Raw genomic sequence first — 18,369 nt, forward strand, 5'->3', positions numbered from 1 at the left:
TTTCCTTAACACCCAGCCTGACCCTACCCTGTCCCAGCACCATGCCGTTCCCTCGGGTCCTGTCGCTGTCCCCACTCCACTTGTGAGGGAGCTGCAGGCCACCATGAGGCCTCCCCTCAGCCCCCTCTGCTTGGGGCCAAACACACCAAGGGACCTCGGCCGATCCTTGTACGTCTTGCCCTGTAGACCCTTCACCATCTTTGTTGCCCTACTTTGGACACTCTCTAATAGATTCATATCCTTAAACAAAAAATGGAGGTTATTTCCATTTTCTCTTTGCTGTCTACTTAGGCTGCTGGGTATTTGGATGTAAAATAGTGATTTTTCCAGATCTGACAACTGCAAAATGAAGCCTTGATCTTGAATGGGGCCTGTACGCAACACTGCAATGTAACAAAGTTAGTAGTTTGACATGGTAATGCTACAACTTGGTGTGTGTATTTTAAATGAGGAGACACCTACAGTGTCTTCTATAGCTCCTGGGTCAAGGAGCTTTTGTCAAATGGGTCAGATGAAATCTGCTCCTTTGTATCATCACAGGCCCAGTTCCTCTAGGCACTAAATAAACAGTATCTTGAGAGTTTATAGTCATCAGAAATTGTCTTGAAGAAGAATTTTGGTTCTCCAAGCGGAAATCTTTGCTTTCTTAATGCTGCTGCTGAAGGCCTGCCTACAGCAGTAGCTTTGCCATCCTCTGCAATGCCTTTCCTCCTCTTCTGCTGCTCTCCCACTCACCCACCAGGGGAATGGGTAGGATGAAGAGCAGGAAGAGTTGATGCAGAGAAGGGAGGGCATGGTAGAACTGAACTCTGGCATTCTTTATCAAATTAAAACCAAGAGCTGTTATTTAAAGATACCCTCCTGCCAGATACAGATTAGCATAGGACTGGATGCTGAGAGTGTTGGGGCCAACTTAAAAATTCAAATCAAACCTACCAGAATTTCAATTCAAAACTTCTTTGCTTTGCCTGCAAATGACCGTAGCATCATTGGCAACAGCTGTGCAGCCTGCAGGCAAAGTTCTGCTGTTTGCATGTCTGTGCCAAGAAAGTGCTCTTTAGCTTGAGAGGAGGTGCTGGGATGTGGCTGTGCAGAGCTCTCTGTAGAGTCCACTTGACTGTGTGGGTATGGACTGAGATCAGCTGGGAACTGCTGACCCAGTGTGTAAGGGGGCACTTTGCTGTAGAGAGATAATCATATGTGGAACTATTTCATACTCATCACGGTTTTGTGAAGTATTTAGTCATTCCACCACACATAATATATGGAATTATTAACTTCATGTGATGTCCCTTTCTCCTGAGCAACTATATATATTAAAAAAAAAAAAAAGTGTATTAGATACAAATCATATGGCTATATATCTCCTAGATACTGCCACACTGAAGCTTTGCAACTACAAAGTACAAGAAATATCTTGAACAACTTGGATATAATTATAGAAACGTTAGATCTGATGGACACATTCTGAGTTCCTAGTATGATGTTAACTGGTTGTCTATGGTTAGGTGGGGTTAACTAATGTAAATATTTCACTGTATGGGCAACATTCACAACTTGTCTTTGTTTTTATATAATGTGCAGGTTATAGTTTCAGGAAAAAGTCAGTGCCTATGAGCGCTTCATATTACATAAAGTGAACCTCAACATTCAAGGCAATGCAGATCTTGTTTTAACAGTCCAGTTCTGATCTCATTATTTTTCACTTTTCTCTTGCATGCGTATAGATATTTCTCCTTGTGAGGGAGCTGAGAGATGCAGGCAACAATGTTTTGCTGCTAGTGGTGCATAATAATTATCAGAAACAGGTCTCCAGCAACAGTGTTACTGAGTCCATTTTGTTAGCTGAAGTATAAGTGTGCTTTGTTACTTCTCAAAATATATATGCTTGTATACGTATATAAAAATATCCTCTTCTAATTAATTATTGCAGAAATAGGTTAAGTTGCTGTTACTATCAATACTTCATGGATATTGTGGTAACAGCTGATTTTAGAGCACTGATGGTGGCAAAACAGTTCCACATTGAACCAAAATTACACGTATTCTCAGGATACCAGTGTGGATTTGCATTGAACTCGTAGAATTCTTAGTCCTCTAGTTCCCAGAGAGGACCAGGATATGGAATGGAAGGAACTTTACAAAGCAAAGGATTTCTGAGATGAAAGTCACTCTGTAGCTGACTGCTAAAGTACTCAAAAGTCAGGTGTCTCATACGCTTTACAGTTGGGTAGCTGGCGTGGTAAGAAACACACCGTATTGTTAGTGCCCTCTTTCCCTCTTGATATGTGATGCCCCAAAGGCATCTACTTATGAGAAGGTTTGCTGCTTGGACATGAGTTGTGATAAGCATTTGCAACCTGAGGGGAATGGATGATAAAACCATACGCTTATGCACCAAAGATACAATAGGAAAGAGACAGTCTATCAGTCACGTGAATTGTGATTGGCCTGTTGCAATGGAGCAGTCTTTAACAAGAAAATGAAAGCTCTTTACCTTCTGAATGAACTTTACACAGTTGCACAAAAGGGAAAAGAAAAAAAGGAAAGAAGAGAAGAGATAAAAGAAAAGTTCCCACCAGCTCTTCCCCTCCAAAATTAGCACTGGCATAGGTGAAGTCACACACAAAGGAAAGTCTCGCTTTCTTTGTGCCTCTCACAATGACATCAACATGCATGGCTATGAGATGACGAGAAAATACCTCACTCAGGATGAATAACAAATTAGAATTTTCTTTAAAGTAAAAAAAATGATAACACAAGACCATCATAGGTATACGCTAGCTCCTTCAAAACATCTCTTGTTGTCTAGATGTCAGTTAAAATCACTTGATTGGTGATCTGTTTTATCTAATACGACACGGGAATATTCTGAAATAGGCTGAAGAATGTCTACTATGCAACTTCATTGGAACGTCTGCCAAAAACGCAGTTGGCTTTGTTTTCAACATGGTTATCTACTTTGAAATTACTCCATAGAATAAATAGTGATATTCCGTGGGTAGAGGTAGATTATGGGGTTGAAATAGTCAAATTGGAGCCCCGTAACTTTATGTGCTATAGGAGGAGTCTCATAAAACTGAGATATTCCCATAATTAACCACTAGCCATGGGATATTATAATATATTCCACGGTGACTAGTATTTTTTCCATTCCCCCCACCCCCCAGTAGAATTAGCATGATTAGTTTTGCTCTGGTTTCACCTATTGCTGACATGAATCAGTGTAATTAAAAATAAGAATACCATATTATGAGGCGATCACTGTTCAGGTCAAACTGGCCAGTATTGACCAGTCTGACCTTTTCCAGTCAGCCTTTGCTGCTTGAGGGTTGAAAGAGCTATAGCTCACCAACCCATACTTGCAAAAGGAGCGTGGTTTAGAAAACGTAGTTCAAAACTCTTCATAGCTCTAAATGCTAAATTCTAGTGGAATATTATAGAATAATTGGTTTGCATGCCATGGAATAAACATCCTTACATCTAGTCTTGTCTCAGAGTGAGTCATTTTATATTAGTGTCAAGAATTTGAGCTGTTGTTCTACTTTGCAGTTAATCATCAGAAAGAGACGGGATTGTCTCATGAATATGCATGATGGTATAGTTGTCCCTTCAACTTACTAGGCACCTAGTTTCTGTAATGAGATGTACAATATCTGCCATTTAAAACAGCTGAAAGGTCCCAATTGGGAACAAATGAGAAAGCATCTGGCTGTTTCAAATTCCAGCCCTGTTTTGTCAGAAAACTCTGTAATTGCTGAGTACTTGGCTCCTACTCTGCTCTATGAAGCATTCAGCTCTCAGGAGCCTCTGAGATGCATTACACAGTCCAGCAAAATAGCTGTAGAACTCTCAAAATTCTTCCACTAGATGTAACAGCTCTTCAGAATATCTTGAGACTTGTATGCCCTTAACCAGGACCAAAGTTTGGGCTCCTAGAGCGTGCTCTCATCCTTAGTTTTGCTGATCAGCCTCCACTGTACCATTTGTCCCTGCAACCTAGACTTCACACATATTATTCACTGTGTGATGGTGGGACTAGAATGGATAAATGTGCTACCCATTGCTCTAAGAAAGCAGTCTGGCTGAATCTTAAATCACTACGCGGGATGGAGGTTAACGGTCAGATGGACATTCCTCTAAGAGGTTTCCTACCTGCTCTGTTAATTTCTAAAATTTCTTCTTGGGCCAGTGGGCAAGTGTCGCTCTGAGTACTGTGGTGTGGAGAGTTTACGACAGATTTACAATAATTGGGGGATCCCAGCTGGGGTGGCCTCGGGATATGCTTCTTTTTTTTCTTTGGTAGCTTCTGCTTAGCCATAGCTAAGGAGTAATACATTCCGAAATTGTTCACAATGACAGGGACAGGCATGGCAATGGTCAGCACGCCGGCGAGAGCACAGAGGGCCCCCACCAGCATGCCTGACCAAGTCTGAGGATACATGTCTCCGTAGCCCAGGGTCGTCATGGTGACAACAGCCCACCAGAAGCCGATGGGGATATTTTTAAAGTGTGTGTGTTCACTGGCACTAGGGTCATTTGGTTTAGCACCTATTCTCTCGGCATAATAGATCATCGTGGCAAAGATTAAGACGCCCAATGCCAAAAATATGATGAGCAGCAAGAATTCGTTTGTGCTGGCACGGAGGGTGTGTCCCAAGACCCGCAACCCAACAAAGTGGCGGGTCAGCTTGAAAATTCGCAGGATTCGCACGAAACGGACTACGCGGAGGAAGCCCAGGACATCCTTAGCAGCTTTGGAAGACAGGCCACTGAGTCCAACCTCTAGATAGAAAGGCAGTATGGCCACAAAGTCAATGATGTTCAAAGAGTTTTTGATAAATTCCACCTTGTTTGGGCAGAAAGTGACTCTCATCAAGAACTCAAATGTAAACCAGACCACACAGACACCTTCGATGTAGGTGAGAAAGGCTTCAGTCTCTGCTTCCCTGTAGTGCCGCACCTGGGTGTCATTCCCGATGAATTCAGTTTCTGTCTTGTTCACAATGGGGTTAAATCTCTCATGGGTCTCGAGGCAGAAGGTGGTGATGGAGACCAGAATGAAGAAGAGGGAGGCAAATGCCACGTACTGTAGAAAGAAAGATACGAGAGAAACGTTAAACAGTAGGTTAAGCACAGGGTCTTTGATTCTTACAGAAGGGAGAGACAAGAGCCGCGTTAAAACTGAAGATTACGCCAAGCCTTCTTCCTGTGGGCTTAAGATGCCAAGTCTCACCTGCAAAGACAGCCTGACATTCAAGCTGGGATGGAGACCAGTATGTAAGTACATGCTTATGTCCATTCCTATACAGATAGCACTTCAGCGTGAGTGTAAATCTAAGCAAGCATTTGAATCCCCAAGCTCTCTTTGGTATTTAAAGTTAAGGACATACTTAAATTCTGCCTGCTTGAACTGGGTCTTCTGGTACTTTCTGGTCCTTAAGATAGAGCACACCTTTTGGGACATTTGTCACACAGGAGTCATTCAACAGCGTTGTGTCAGTGGTGTGGTGGCTGCCTCCTGCTCCCAGCTTAGTGAGAGCTGTGGCACTTCAGGTGCTGCTAAATATGAGTGGCAGTCTTAGGGGACTCTACAGCAAGGATCTGAGTCCTGGTTGGCATCACGAGACAGTATTACCAAACCCCAGAGAAAGCTCAAGGAATAGTCGCATGTCAAACAGTTTTCCTGTAGTAAATAATCTGTTCTCAACTGTCTTCTCCAAATCTTTAATTTTTAAATTATTATTTTTTTTTTTTAGGGCAGTCAGTCAGAGAAGAGAAGAGAAGCAAGAAGATTTGGATATACCTGTCAGCTGATCCAAAAGGAGACAAATCTACTGGGTTCTACCACACAAGGTTTTCTTCAAGAGATTTTCATTGCATTGTAAGTCTCACATAGAAACTAAATCAATCTTTTTTAAGGCTGTCTGATCGCAATTTGGTTAATCAAGTTACAGTGAAGATGGTATCAGCCCCCAAAGTCAATGAGTGTCTTAGGAGCATTTTCCTTTTCTGCTTCAGTTCCTTCTTTCCTCAGGCTTTTCTCAGCCTAAAGGAGATCTCTTGGTTATATTCCAAGATAATTGAGGGGGACAGTCAGGCCAAAATTCACAATTCTAATAACCACAGTTTGTCTGCTCAGTCCTCCTTTAATAAATCAAGTAGGTTTTGTACATCTAAGAAACCTGCTTCTGTGTTGGAGCAGTGTGTTAGTAATAATACCTCTTCCCCTTTACCTCCTTACATCAGTTATCTTCCTGTTTGTCTCTTGTGTATCTTTGACAAAAGAAGTTATATATGATGTGATTTCGTTGTTCTCTTGAGCATGATCAACCATATTATTTAAAATATTTAGGCGTTCTCATAGTGTTCCATTATTTACAATGTCCCTTTTTCAACAGTGTAGCCAAAGAAGGAATTACAAAGAATGAGTTTCTTTGGATTGTCTGTTGTCAGCAAATGCAGGGCAGTAATCTGAAACAAATTGCTGACAAAGGACCAGTTAAAAATAACCTCTGCTTCATGCAACCAAAGCTCTCCTGCAATCAAGGAGTTTCTCCTGTCTGCTTTCCTGGGTAGACATAGTGCAAAACTGCACTTGACCTTCCCTATTAGCAAACAGAGTCCATTGAAAGTATTCGTCACAGTTTAAGGTGAGCCATTCAATAGGGAGGGAAACTGGCAGTGAACACAACAACAGAAGAATTTAGGTTGGAAGGGCACTCTAGATGTCATACAATACAACATTTGGTTCACATTCAAAGTTGGACCAGATACCGAAGTTGGATCAGTTTGTACCTTAAAGGAGGCTGTAACAAGGTGGAGTTGGTCTGTTCTCCCACGTGCCTGGTGACAGGACGAGGGGGAATGGGCTTAAGTTGCGCCAGGGGAGTTTTAGGTTGGATGTTAGGAAGAACTTCTTTACCGAAAGAGTTGTGAGGCATTGGAACAGGCTGCCCAGGGAAGTGGTGGAGTCACCATCCCTGGAAGTCTTTAAAAGACGTTTAGATGTAGAGCTTAGGGATATGGTTTAGTGGAGGACTGGTTAGTGTTAGGTCAGAGGTTGAACTCGGTGACCTTGGAGGTCTCTTCCAACCTAGATGATTCTGTGATTCTGTATGCTCAGGGCCTTCCCTGGTCCACACCTGGATATCTCCAAGGTTAAGGCAGCTTGTGCCAGTATTCAGCCAAGAAGAAACAAATAAGCTTGGGAGGATATGAAGCAAACAGACTCCTCTGCATTTCAAATCCCACCTTGCTGCCAAAGAGACAAGAAGGTTACCCCTTGTCACATGTAAAGAAAACTAGTACCTTCCCTTAATTGCTTAAGGCTATCATAGTATCCTCAGGTGATTAGACCATCTAAGTATAGGTGGTCTAATGTACATGTTAATATGTGCTAAAATCAATGCTTAATATAAACTGTCTGGAAGACAAACAGACGAGAGGTTAGGAAAATTGAGAGGCAGGACTGCTGGTATCTATTTATCTGATTCTTCAGTAAAGCAGGAAATTTTCTCCATGCACAGTTTCTCCATCTGTAAAATAGGTTAAAAAAATCTTGGTGTTTGTGTTTTGTGATCACAGATAAATGTGTACAGGTTCTATATGTTTTCATTTTATTGTTAATTATCAACAGTCTCCCTAAAAAATAAGTTGAAGAGTCTTTTAAAGTGATCAAAGTCAGTTTATGTATATTTTTAATGCTCAGAGCATAATTAAGCAGGGGTTAGTAGCCCAATTGTCTGAGTAAAACAAGAAACAAAAAGCATTTTTCAGCAGGAACTCAGGAAAATATTTCCAGCAGCCTCAGAGCACATCTGCTCCATTTTGGCCTGGAGCAGATTTTTACTGTAGAGTCATAGATCCCTGAGAATTGAAGCTGTAGAAGGAAATGCTGACATTTCATTAAGCCAGGTAGAACTCGCTGATAAGAAGCAGAGAAGGGAATAAAACCATACTGCATTTTAAGGGGTCTGTGAAAAAGGCCCCTGTATGCTGACTGAAAATGCAGTTCTCCTCTTCAGGTGTATGAATACCTCTCCTGAGTGAGATTTTGGGGCTTAGGACAACCTTCAGGCTGATCTTGCCCAGCAGCGATGTTGAGAAATGATATTTTGCTGTATTGAAGGGAAGAAATAAACAATTCTGTCAGGACATTTAAATTCTCTGCAGTGGTATATGCTAACAGTGCTACCAGCAGAGAACATCACACCCATAATCTCTCCTGCGGTTAGCCCCTGTGTGCGCACCTTGGCTTCAGAGGGGAATTGAGATCTCTTAGTCATCAGTTCAGCAGAACAGAGAAGTATCCACTGAATGAGTGAGGCGTTTGCTTCCTTCTGTCTGCATTTAACAACAGAGTTTTTTCACAGGTGTTTTCTTAAATGCTTTGGAAGCGCGGGTTTGCTATCAAGGTTTCATAGAACCATGGCACAACAATAGTATTGACAAGAAAGATCCCAATCAGAATTTGTTATCACTGTTGAATTGCTTTCTAATCATAAAACCTATTTTGTTTTGGGTAAGAAAAAAAAAAGGTCTGTAGCCAATACATGCTCTGGTATTGAAAAGACCTTGTTTTTGCTGTAGTAGTAAACTTGCTTGCACTGAAAGGAGACAGCAATGGAGATCAGCCTCTATATCATTGGCATAGATTTAGATTGGTGGTCCCAAATTTTTATTGCCCTGATTCCTTTTTTCTTCTGAATATTTTCCTCATTAATTATTTGATATAAGACCTACCAAGCTGTAAACAAAACCAATAGTTATTCAGTGGCTATGGGTGATGAGCATTCATTCATACCAAAGAGCTCAAAAAAGGAACCCTCCCTGGCTCTCTATCAAAAAGGCCAATAAAGATCAGCCACCATGCCTGACATTATAGCTAGTCAAGTCCAGAGGTGAGCAAAGCTGGTGAAATCTAGTGAAGACTCTGGGACTTGTATGTGTTCTAATGTCTTTGAAAATACATCTCTTTATTTCACTAATGATTGCCTAAACCCTAATCAAACCAGTGGATTGCTCTTGGGATATTTAGAGATTCTTAGTTTTCCTTCTCCATACATTTTACAACAGAATATCTCTTCGTCCTAAGACCTGAATGGGGAGAAAAGCGAGGATTTTATCAAGTGATGCCATGTGTTATTGAGTTCCAGAACAGCAGCTAAAATTTACTATAATTAAATAAAATACCTAGGTAATGTGTTTGAAGAGATCAAAACTCTTTTATTTGCTTTGACACATGTGAATGAGTTTTACTTAGCCTAGAGATGGTGCTGCCACTGTTTCTTTCTGGCTTTAATGCCAACAAAGGAGCACTTCAGATTGTCCAAACTGCAGAAGCTATAAGAGAAGGCAGAGAGGAGATTTTAAAAAAGATGCTTTAATTAAAATATATTTATGTTAAAATGCCTTCATTTTGGAGAGAGAGAAAAAAAAAATTACAGTCCTGCATAATCTAGAATTGTGACAGGTATTTTTTAACAAGTCCATCCTGAAAGCAGCTAAAGTGCGTCATGCCCATAAGTGGAGAATTTCACCATCTAATTTTTATTGCCTCTGATTTTTTATATATATATATTTACTGTGTGTATATGTAAGGCATGCTTCTTCACTACTCTACTCCACTATCTAACCTAGCCATTTTTGTCAGTCCAGTGTGAATATGAAGTGCCAATTAATTCAGAATAGTAGTGTTTCACACCAACGTCACAGAGCTGTAAACGGTACAAGATAACAGAATCAGACCTAGCCGCCCATGAATAATGAGCCAGTAAATTTCCATTCAGCATGGAAAGGAAACAGAAGTCCAGTACCTTAAAAACATGACTAAACCTTGCAATACACGAGGATTAGGAGACTAGGCTCATTCAGAAAAAGGTCTGAGGATTAGACAGACAGTATTAAATATATAGGTGTGACTGCCTACTTCTGGGAATTACTTTTTAAAACCGTATTTCGTCTTGCATTTCTGAGATAGTTCCGATCTCAGAGATAAGAAACCTTTTTATGGTTTGCTGTAAGCAAGTAAGCCCAGTAACCCACTAGAATGCATTGATACAGTGCTTGGAATTGCCAGATTTCAATACAGATGGGCAGCAAAGGCTGTTGATTTAAGCATTGGGACAGAAATTGCATGACTGAGGCTCTTAGCCTCCAGCACTGACCCATTTTTTTGCCTCCCAGCATGTGTACCTGTGAAGGGAGGCCTTGGCTGAGTCTTTGATCCAAGAGACACCACTCGTGGACCATAAGCAGGGAAAGTTGGTGGCAGCAGTAGCAGCACAGCTTTTACTAGTCAAGTTTCAGTAAACTCAGAGGTTGTTCTCTAGGAAATAGGGATCTACACAACATACCATTCATAATTCATCACACATTCAGAGTGAGTTGGTAGAAGCTGCATGCCGCAGACGGGTGCTCTTCTCCTTTGATACTGCTCAGAATCATTTAACAATTGTGACTCAGGCTAGAGGGGAGAAAAGGAACAGGTCACACTTAGAGGAGATTTTCCAGCCTCTCCCTTTGCAACTGCTAACAGAAGTATTTTTTAAAAAGCGATTCTTTAATTCCTGTCTTCTTGCAGGGAAATTCAGGAAATCCTACCCTTCCCTCAACCATGAAAGGCAGAGGAAGATGGCCTTTTGCTTGAATCATCAGAAAATTTTCTATAGAAGTGGCACCCTGTCTTTCTAATGGTCTGTTCTGGTGAGTTATGGTTTTGATGAAAAAATACTTAATTTACTAGATCATAACCATCCTATTCCTCTTGAACCAAAAAAGCACAGGAGATAAGAAGTCGTCGTCTTAGTCAGTATGAGCAGAACCTCTGAACGTCAAGTTTGCTTCCTCCCCAGTGTGAGAGCCCAGGGCTTGGCAAGACTGAAATGAGAGATGAAAACATTCTCCTCATACATCTTTGCCCTCCAAGGGAGAAGTGATGGAGCCATTAGTGCTGCAGTGCCTCTAGAAATATAAGTTATGACTCAAGTGAGATCCAATATTCATTTTTTTTTCCTTTTTTTCTACCAAAAAGAAGTCCCAGGTCTAGTAATCTTTCAGTAAGTCCATGAACACTAAATGCTGTCTATCTTGCAGGAGCAAGCTAGTCTCAGAAGCGTTTCAGATCACTGCTGGTAACCTATGAGTTTGTTCCTGCAAAACATCAGTATTTCAGATATATCCAGACCCCTGTGCTTTTTGCTAGTCCTGCATAAAACCACATGATTTCCATTCATGAGGCCAAGGGCTTTACCAGTATTTACAGTTGTTCATTTGTTCAAGGTTTATCTCTGAAACAGCTGTTATATCTGCATGAAGCGGACATTTGCCTGTGACTTGAATCACTGAGCTTGGATTGTTTATTTTATTCTGAAAGCTATATTTTAACCACTCTAAAACTTAGCCAGTGTATCACCAAAATGTTTAATAATTGAGACAAATCTTTTTTGCACAGCTCAGCCAAAGTTTGGGTTAAATGAAAGCTGCTTTAAAATACTCAGCTTTATTACAACTTTATTTGTCAAGACTGATTTTCCAGGCTTTCTTAGAGATATGGACCCTGATTCAAACAAATGACTCATTTCAAATGTGCAAGTAATTCTGCTGAATTTTGGAGAGAAATATTGAATCTGTATGACTGATCAAATGACTAAATGTAGGCACAGTAGCTAGCAACCAGCTAATGCTGTGAAAGTGAGCAAAAGCAAAGACTTTGTCAAAAACCCACCTTGGCAACATTTCATTAAGAATCCTAATGTAAGATGTTTGGAGATTCTTTGAGTGATGACTATGAAATTGAAAGTATTTGCAAGGGGAAAAATCCAGTTCTGCTTTTGTAGGTGTGAAACCAGTCTATGAGGGCACAATCAAATGTAACCTCCCAGCTCTTGTCTGTGAAGGGACAGATGACCATCTTGGCAGTCCATCTTTTTCCAATGAGTTTCTTTTTTCAATAAGATAAGACAATCAACAGAGAAACTCACTTCAGTGAACATACTGGCTCAGTCTCAAGGTTGTTCAAATTTGTGCTTCTTAGCTGAGACAAATTGAAGAAGTAAGCTTAGAGATAAACAAAGCTTGCTCCAGAATCAGAAGAGAAGTCCACTGGCAGCTCACGGATGAAATGGTTATGTAATGCCAAAAAAATATATATGACAGCTTGCAAAAAAATCTTGGAATGCTTAGTGGCACGCAGACGTGAAATAGCATGTTAAAAAAAAATGTGCAGTCATCTGTGGGGAATATGCTTAAGTTATTCAGCGTTGACGTTGCAATAAATAAATTAGAAGCACCTCTCTCAAATGTTAGTCCTAGCAGGCAGCCGTGTGCTTTGACAAGGTAGTTACAGAGAGAAGCAAGGCTTCATCAGAACTGGAAGTGTGGTATATACAGTATTTGGCTGTGACCGCATGGCCAGCCAGCTGGTCACCAGGCAGAGATTGGAATGCTTAGGCAAGTTTTCCGGTTTCATTTAGGTTAGATTAAATCAATTTAATGCAATTTAATAGGAACACCATGCATGATCAGAGCAGAGATGTGAATTTATTTTGCAAGCTTCTTTGCTAGCTCCCTAGTCTGGGTAGTGAGAACTGTGTGGAGACAGTATGGTGGGAGTTAGAAATGCTTCATATTGCTCAGCAACAGCTCAGTGGGAAATTCTCATCTTAACATTTATAGATTCCTGATCCAAATGTGCCCCAAGATTTCTGCAGCTAGGTATATGGGACGCTACAGAAGGAGCTGTAATTGCTGAAAGGGAGTTTTCCATCTCTTCAAGGGACTGTAGTAACATAGGCTTGATAAGGGCCTACAAATCGAGTCAGTCCCTTAACCCAAAGCACAGTCTTTGATCATTCCCCAACTTATAGGCTGTTTTTAAGGACCTCCAATGGTGAATATTATAGATTCTTTGCAAGAAGTCTTGCTGTAATTTTTTCTTCCTAATATCTAACATAAATCAGCTGTGCTACATTTTAGGCTTGTTTGCTTTTGCCCTATCCATCACAGACAGCTATGGATTTGGAAATTTGCAGATGCTTTCCTTCTTTTCTAAGCTAACATCTATTAAAGATCCAAATGTTCCATGGGTCCTAGACTCATGTTCTTATATTCTCATTCTGTTACTGCATAAAATCAATATAATTATTAATCTCATTTTCAGATGATGCCACACACATTTATGCTGTCAGTTCTGTCAAATGTTCTAGAATTAAATAAACCAAGTAGGTCATGTAATATTTCATACACTGGAGCATGACAAATGAAACCAGGCAACTTTTTCTACAACTGCTCATTATCACTAGTTTTTTTAGCCCTTTCTTGTAAGGCAGGCAACTTTTTGTGCACTATGCACACTTTCTATTCTCAACTGAAAAGAAGAATTTTTTCGCGATGACTGGTGGCAGCATCGTGAGCTATGATATTCTGGATCTCGCCTCACCACCTTTGTTCTGGATGCTATTTTCTCTCCTGAGATATGACACTTCCTCCCTCTCTGACTCGCTGCCAGTCCTTCGTTGTGGGAAAAAACATTTCTTATGCAATGCCTTGACAAGAGAGGGGAATTCCTGACTAGAGCTAGGCGAATCCAACTGGGAAAACCCAAAGACTTGCAAAATATGCTTAGTCCTGAGGCTTCCTATTTTCTAGATGTAATTTTTATTTTTCTCCTTCAAAAATGAATAAAAGTCACACACGTGCTTGTGGTTATGATCAAGTGCAGACAGATGAAACTAGGTATGTATCTTAGCCCAAGCCTCACCTTTTGCATTTAGAAATATGAAAATAGAAAGAGGATTGATTGACAAGTTTTAATCTCTCAAATGCATGTATGTGCGTGCACACTCTTGAAGCTGTTAACTTGGGGATTCCTTACAGTGATTTTAGCTGTAGGCTACTTGAGTCCTGGGACTCTCTGTGGAGCAGCAACTCCCATTTCTCCTTTTTTTTGCTACAGCTTCTGCACAGTCACTTGCTCAAGAGTGGCTAAATTCACATGCTCGTACTTCTAAGAAGTACAGCCTCTCTCAAGCCTACATCACATTAGAATCATCCCAGAAGCTCTTCAAAGAGTAGGAGACATATTTCTGTATCCTTTCAGGGCCTGCCCCAAGTGAGCCACCAAACTCAACTATGCACCAGCACCGGAGAAACGAAATTGTTACAAGCATGGAGCAGGCAGGGTGCCTGTTCTTCTCCAGCTCCACTAGAAAGACCACCTCTTTTCTTATGTTTTGCAAGAAAAACTCCAGCGTGTGGAAGCATTGAGTGCAAAACTCCACAAGGAAACACTTGAAATACTCAGTGAGGCTTTGTCCTGAATACAGACCTTCCTAACCTAATAAAAGAGGAAGACTTTTCTCCCTGTGGTTTTGAAGCCAAGGTATTTGTGGTGTGTGCCAGACCATGTTTGTATTCAGACAATGATGCTGCTTCTTTGAGACAAATTAGAATAAGCAGTTGTCGAATCTTTAATAGTTTAAAATGTGGCTAGGCTGGCTACATAACCACCCTCAGACAGGGAGTGAAATCTACCTGCTTGTCTTCCATGAGAAGTCACCAACAGCTGGTAGGGGCAGTCAATTGGATGCTGGTGGCTCCTATATAAGACTAAGGGGAAGACCCAGAAGATGACAGCCCACAGAGGTGAGCCGTTCAGGTGTGCAGTGCCTGTGAAGGGTCCCAAATACAATTTCTCTCCCCAAGCAATGCTGTAGCAAAAGTAAGTGTGATGGAAATCCTGTTTGGAGACAGGGATGAACCTTTTTCATATTTGACTGTGGATTTTTGAAACCCCAGTTCCCGACTGCTCCATGAGAGATGTTCCAAAGTTTTAAATTCACGGAGTGGCCGAGAGCCATCTGAGAGCTGAGCTGAGCACCTCAGAAGTGAGGCACTCAAAATAACTCACCATTCTGAAAATATAAAGCACTGTGTGCTACTAAATGTTGAGCTTGGGATTTCCTGTTTTCACTGCAGTTTATATGGAAGGATGTCACAGATAACAGTCCCTGAAAAGCCAGGCTTCTTAACAATGTGGCTGAAAATTAGGTGTCAGGACCCAGGCATTTCAATGACTGCTTCATGTTGGATATTTTGGCAATCTCCGTAAATATAAATTATATATAAAATTGTGTTTATTTATTAGGTATCTAATGCCTGCCTCAAGGACTGTGGTGATGCCTGGCTGTAGCATGCAGAACTGGCAGACAGTCTGGTCTCCCTCTTTGTGCACAGTCCTGCCAGGACAGCAGCAATTACTAGGAGAACCAGTGGATTGAGGAGAATCCACTGAAGGGGAGGAATGTGCAACCCAGTGGAAGACAGGACTTAAAGAAATGGCCCTGGTATGACATTGCTGCATCCTCAAATTCTTCCTGTGACTCTTCACAGCACTGTGTTTCCAGGGCTTTTCCTCTTCTAAGCAAGGAGATGAAGGGCTCATTCTAGCCCTTGACTTCTGTTCTGTGCTGCATTTCCTTCTGCCTGACACAGCCCCTCTCTTCCCCTCCAGGTCTGCCAGGGCTGCTCCTCCCAGATAGAGGCATCTTGCTGGGGACATTGCTCTCTGCAAGGAGGTTTTACCAGGAGGATGGACTTGTGGCCAGCCAGGGGGATCACCTGCCTCACTTCTGGTGCTCACAATGTAGCAATGGGCTTCCAGGTATTTGCGCAGTACAGTGACATGGGGACCATGGATAGGAGATGGCACATACTGCCGGAATGCAGGTTGATCTGTGCAGTGTAGCTGCATGAGACACTCCGATTCCTAGTCCAAACACCGACCAGAAGCCCTCTGCAGCACAAACTTTTGCCTCAGCTTTTATTAGTGGTAATTTGCCTTTACGGTGTTCTGCTTCACTTGTTCCTGAGTACAAGATACACTTGCTATAGCCTCCTACCTACAGAACCCTTCTCTGCCGCGTTTTTGTATTTATCAGTCCAGGGAATGAAGGGGTTATGGTGATGTTATCTGGCATTTTATCACCCCCTCTATGTCAGTATCTGATTTACTATCCCTCTGAAGAGAAGAGTTTTCATACCTATGTTTCTGTGGCTTAACTCCTACATGTGCCAGAAGTAAACATACGGAGCCAGGAAGGTAGCCATTTTATGCCAGTTTGCTCCTTTGGCATTCTCTCTCCTGTTCAGGTGGTCAAGCACTGCAATTTCCAGGTAGACTTCCCTTTTCTCATAGGAAATATCTCACTTTCTTTGTGGCGAGATTTGACAGTTTTGTAAACAAGTGCATATATTATATGTAGAGAGAGGTATTTATTTTTTCCCTCTCTCCTGCTCTTTGTTCTGTTTTAAGTATCCTAGGGTGTCTTCTCAAACTCTCTGAAAACCGTTTAGATCTAAAAGGCCTTAAGACCTTTGCTCCCAAAATGTCCTTTTGCTATGGAGTTCGATAGCACTAGTTAGGGTTCCTATTTTTTTTTTAAGATTTTCTAGTAACTCTTCTCAACTTAGGCAACATTTCACATATCAAAGATGCCTTCCAGAATTTGCATTTGTCTCCGTAAAAGGAATCATTTGGGGCTCAGCGCAGCTCTATTTGGTTCTTGATTTTGCCCATGAAGGTACTTCAACCTCTATACGGCAAATCAAGTCTGAGATGTTCAGTCATTAAAGACACACTGTGATTATAAAGAACCTCAGGAAGAGCCCAGCCATAACCCAAACTCAAGAGGGCACCTGCTGTCCCAGGAGTCCCTATCACAGTACTCAGTACAGGGCAGTTAGTGCGCATGCCCACTCTCCTTGCTGACATCACTGTCCTGATTTAAAGGAGAGGATTATATCATACTTTCTTTCCCTGGTAAAATATTTTCTCCTCCTGAGTATATTCACTGTACCTAATCTAACTATGCCACTGCATACCAACAGACATGCAGAAACTGTGCACTTACATGTGAGATGGATGACAAAGAAAGAAGTCTTCATTGTTATGTTATTAAGGCTTAACTTATGAGAAGGATGTATAACACCTGTGATACCAACCCAGCTATCAGTTCCACACAGCAATTCTCCCTCCCCCAAGCCAGAGTCATTGTTAGCAGCTGTGAAACTCCTGCAGAGCGTGCTCCAGGGGCAGTGCTGTGGGGTTAATCACACAGCATGGTTGGCCAGCTCACAGCAGTTCAGAAGGGTTCCTGACAGCCTTTTGCAGGTAACTACTGTAAGAGCCACTGTCTTCCCTGGTGCTGGGGAGCTGAACTCAGGACCGCTCTCTGTTAACTCCTATAGCTGGGGCTTTTGGGGAGGGATGGACTGTAAAAGTCATGTGGTGCTGAAAGAACGAGGCCTTGAAATGCTTACTGCGAGGTACGTTGCATAAGCAACAAGGAAAACACTTCTACTTAAAACAATGTCTCAAGCATTCAAGGTTAACTGAAGCTGCTGAAGAAAAGATTAGAAAAGAAACACAAGGTAAGTCATAGCCTGAACCCAGAGGAAAATTGCTTTCTACAGAAGACGAAAGGAATTTAGGGTATTTTGAGAAGTTTGCCAGCAATGTTATGCAACTGTTTAACTTGTGTCCTGCGGTACTCTCAGCATCTTGTGGGATAATAGCAGACTCTCATCTCTTACTGCTTGCTGCATTATGGCTGTATCAGCCATGGTGTATTTGCATATCTTTAGTTTATTCAAGTGCACATGCAGGTATGATGTGAACCGTGGCTGAAGAGCTAACTTTGTTTCTGAATGCTATCCTCCACCACAAAGGAAATATCCTTTATTCGGAATAGCTTTGTGGAATATTATGCATCTACCTGCACTACAAAGGACCTGAAATATTGCATAACACTAACACTTAACAGTGTGCAACATTGTATGCCTTGAAAGTGCTGTTGAAATGTTAATTTAAAAATCAATTTGCAGCTGTTCTGTAAGGCAAAAGAAGCAGATGCTATTTCTGTTCCATAGGTGAGGTGATGGTGAGGCTCAGAGGGTACAGCAGGTTTTTCTTAAGTACGTTGGTTTAATTTTGGCTGCACAGCTACCAGTATTGAAGTCTCTGGCTGAGGCAAAATGTCTTAAAATCTGGAATTCCAAAGGAACGGATAGGGTTGTCAGATCGAATACTGAGATGGCAAGGTTTAACCTTGCAGACCAAGCGAGTCCAACATGTAGCAAATGGCAGGAGGGAGGATGAGGTGAGAAGGATGGGTGGGCTGTAGTTGTAGATTTTTCTATTTATCCAAATTATGGTCTTGTTCATCTAACATAGCTACATCAGTTCCTCTAGAAAGGGCCGCTCTCTGTGGGAGAAGGGTGAGAATTTTTCCATCAAAAGTGAATAAACTATACTTGGTAGTGACTTTAATCTTTTGTCCTGAGAAACCTTTTTATCTGAAGTCCTCA

General features: G+C 41.5%; 1 protein-coding gene across 1 annotated transcript in view; it reads right to left on the reverse strand.

Moving 5' to 3' along the window:
* Nucleotides 1-18,369, reverse strand: part of KCNC1 (potassium voltage-gated channel subfamily C member 1) — a gene marked incomplete at its 3' end in the record, with an annotated part of 104,405 nt that overhangs the window by 13,404 nt on the left and 72,632 nt on the right. Inside the window, exon 2 of the mRNA XM_082762652.1 lies at nt 4,156-5,089. Coding sequence (XP_082618778.1) covers nt 4,156-5,089 — 934 coding nt within the window. The remainder of the gene's footprint in view (nt 1-4,155; nt 5,090-18,369) is intronic.

This window comes from Aythya marila (genome assembly GCF_965140915.1).
Source record: "Aythya marila genome assembly, chromosome: 5".
Lineage (NCBI taxonomy): Eukaryota > Metazoa > Chordata > Aves > Anseriformes > Anatidae > Aythya > Aythya marila.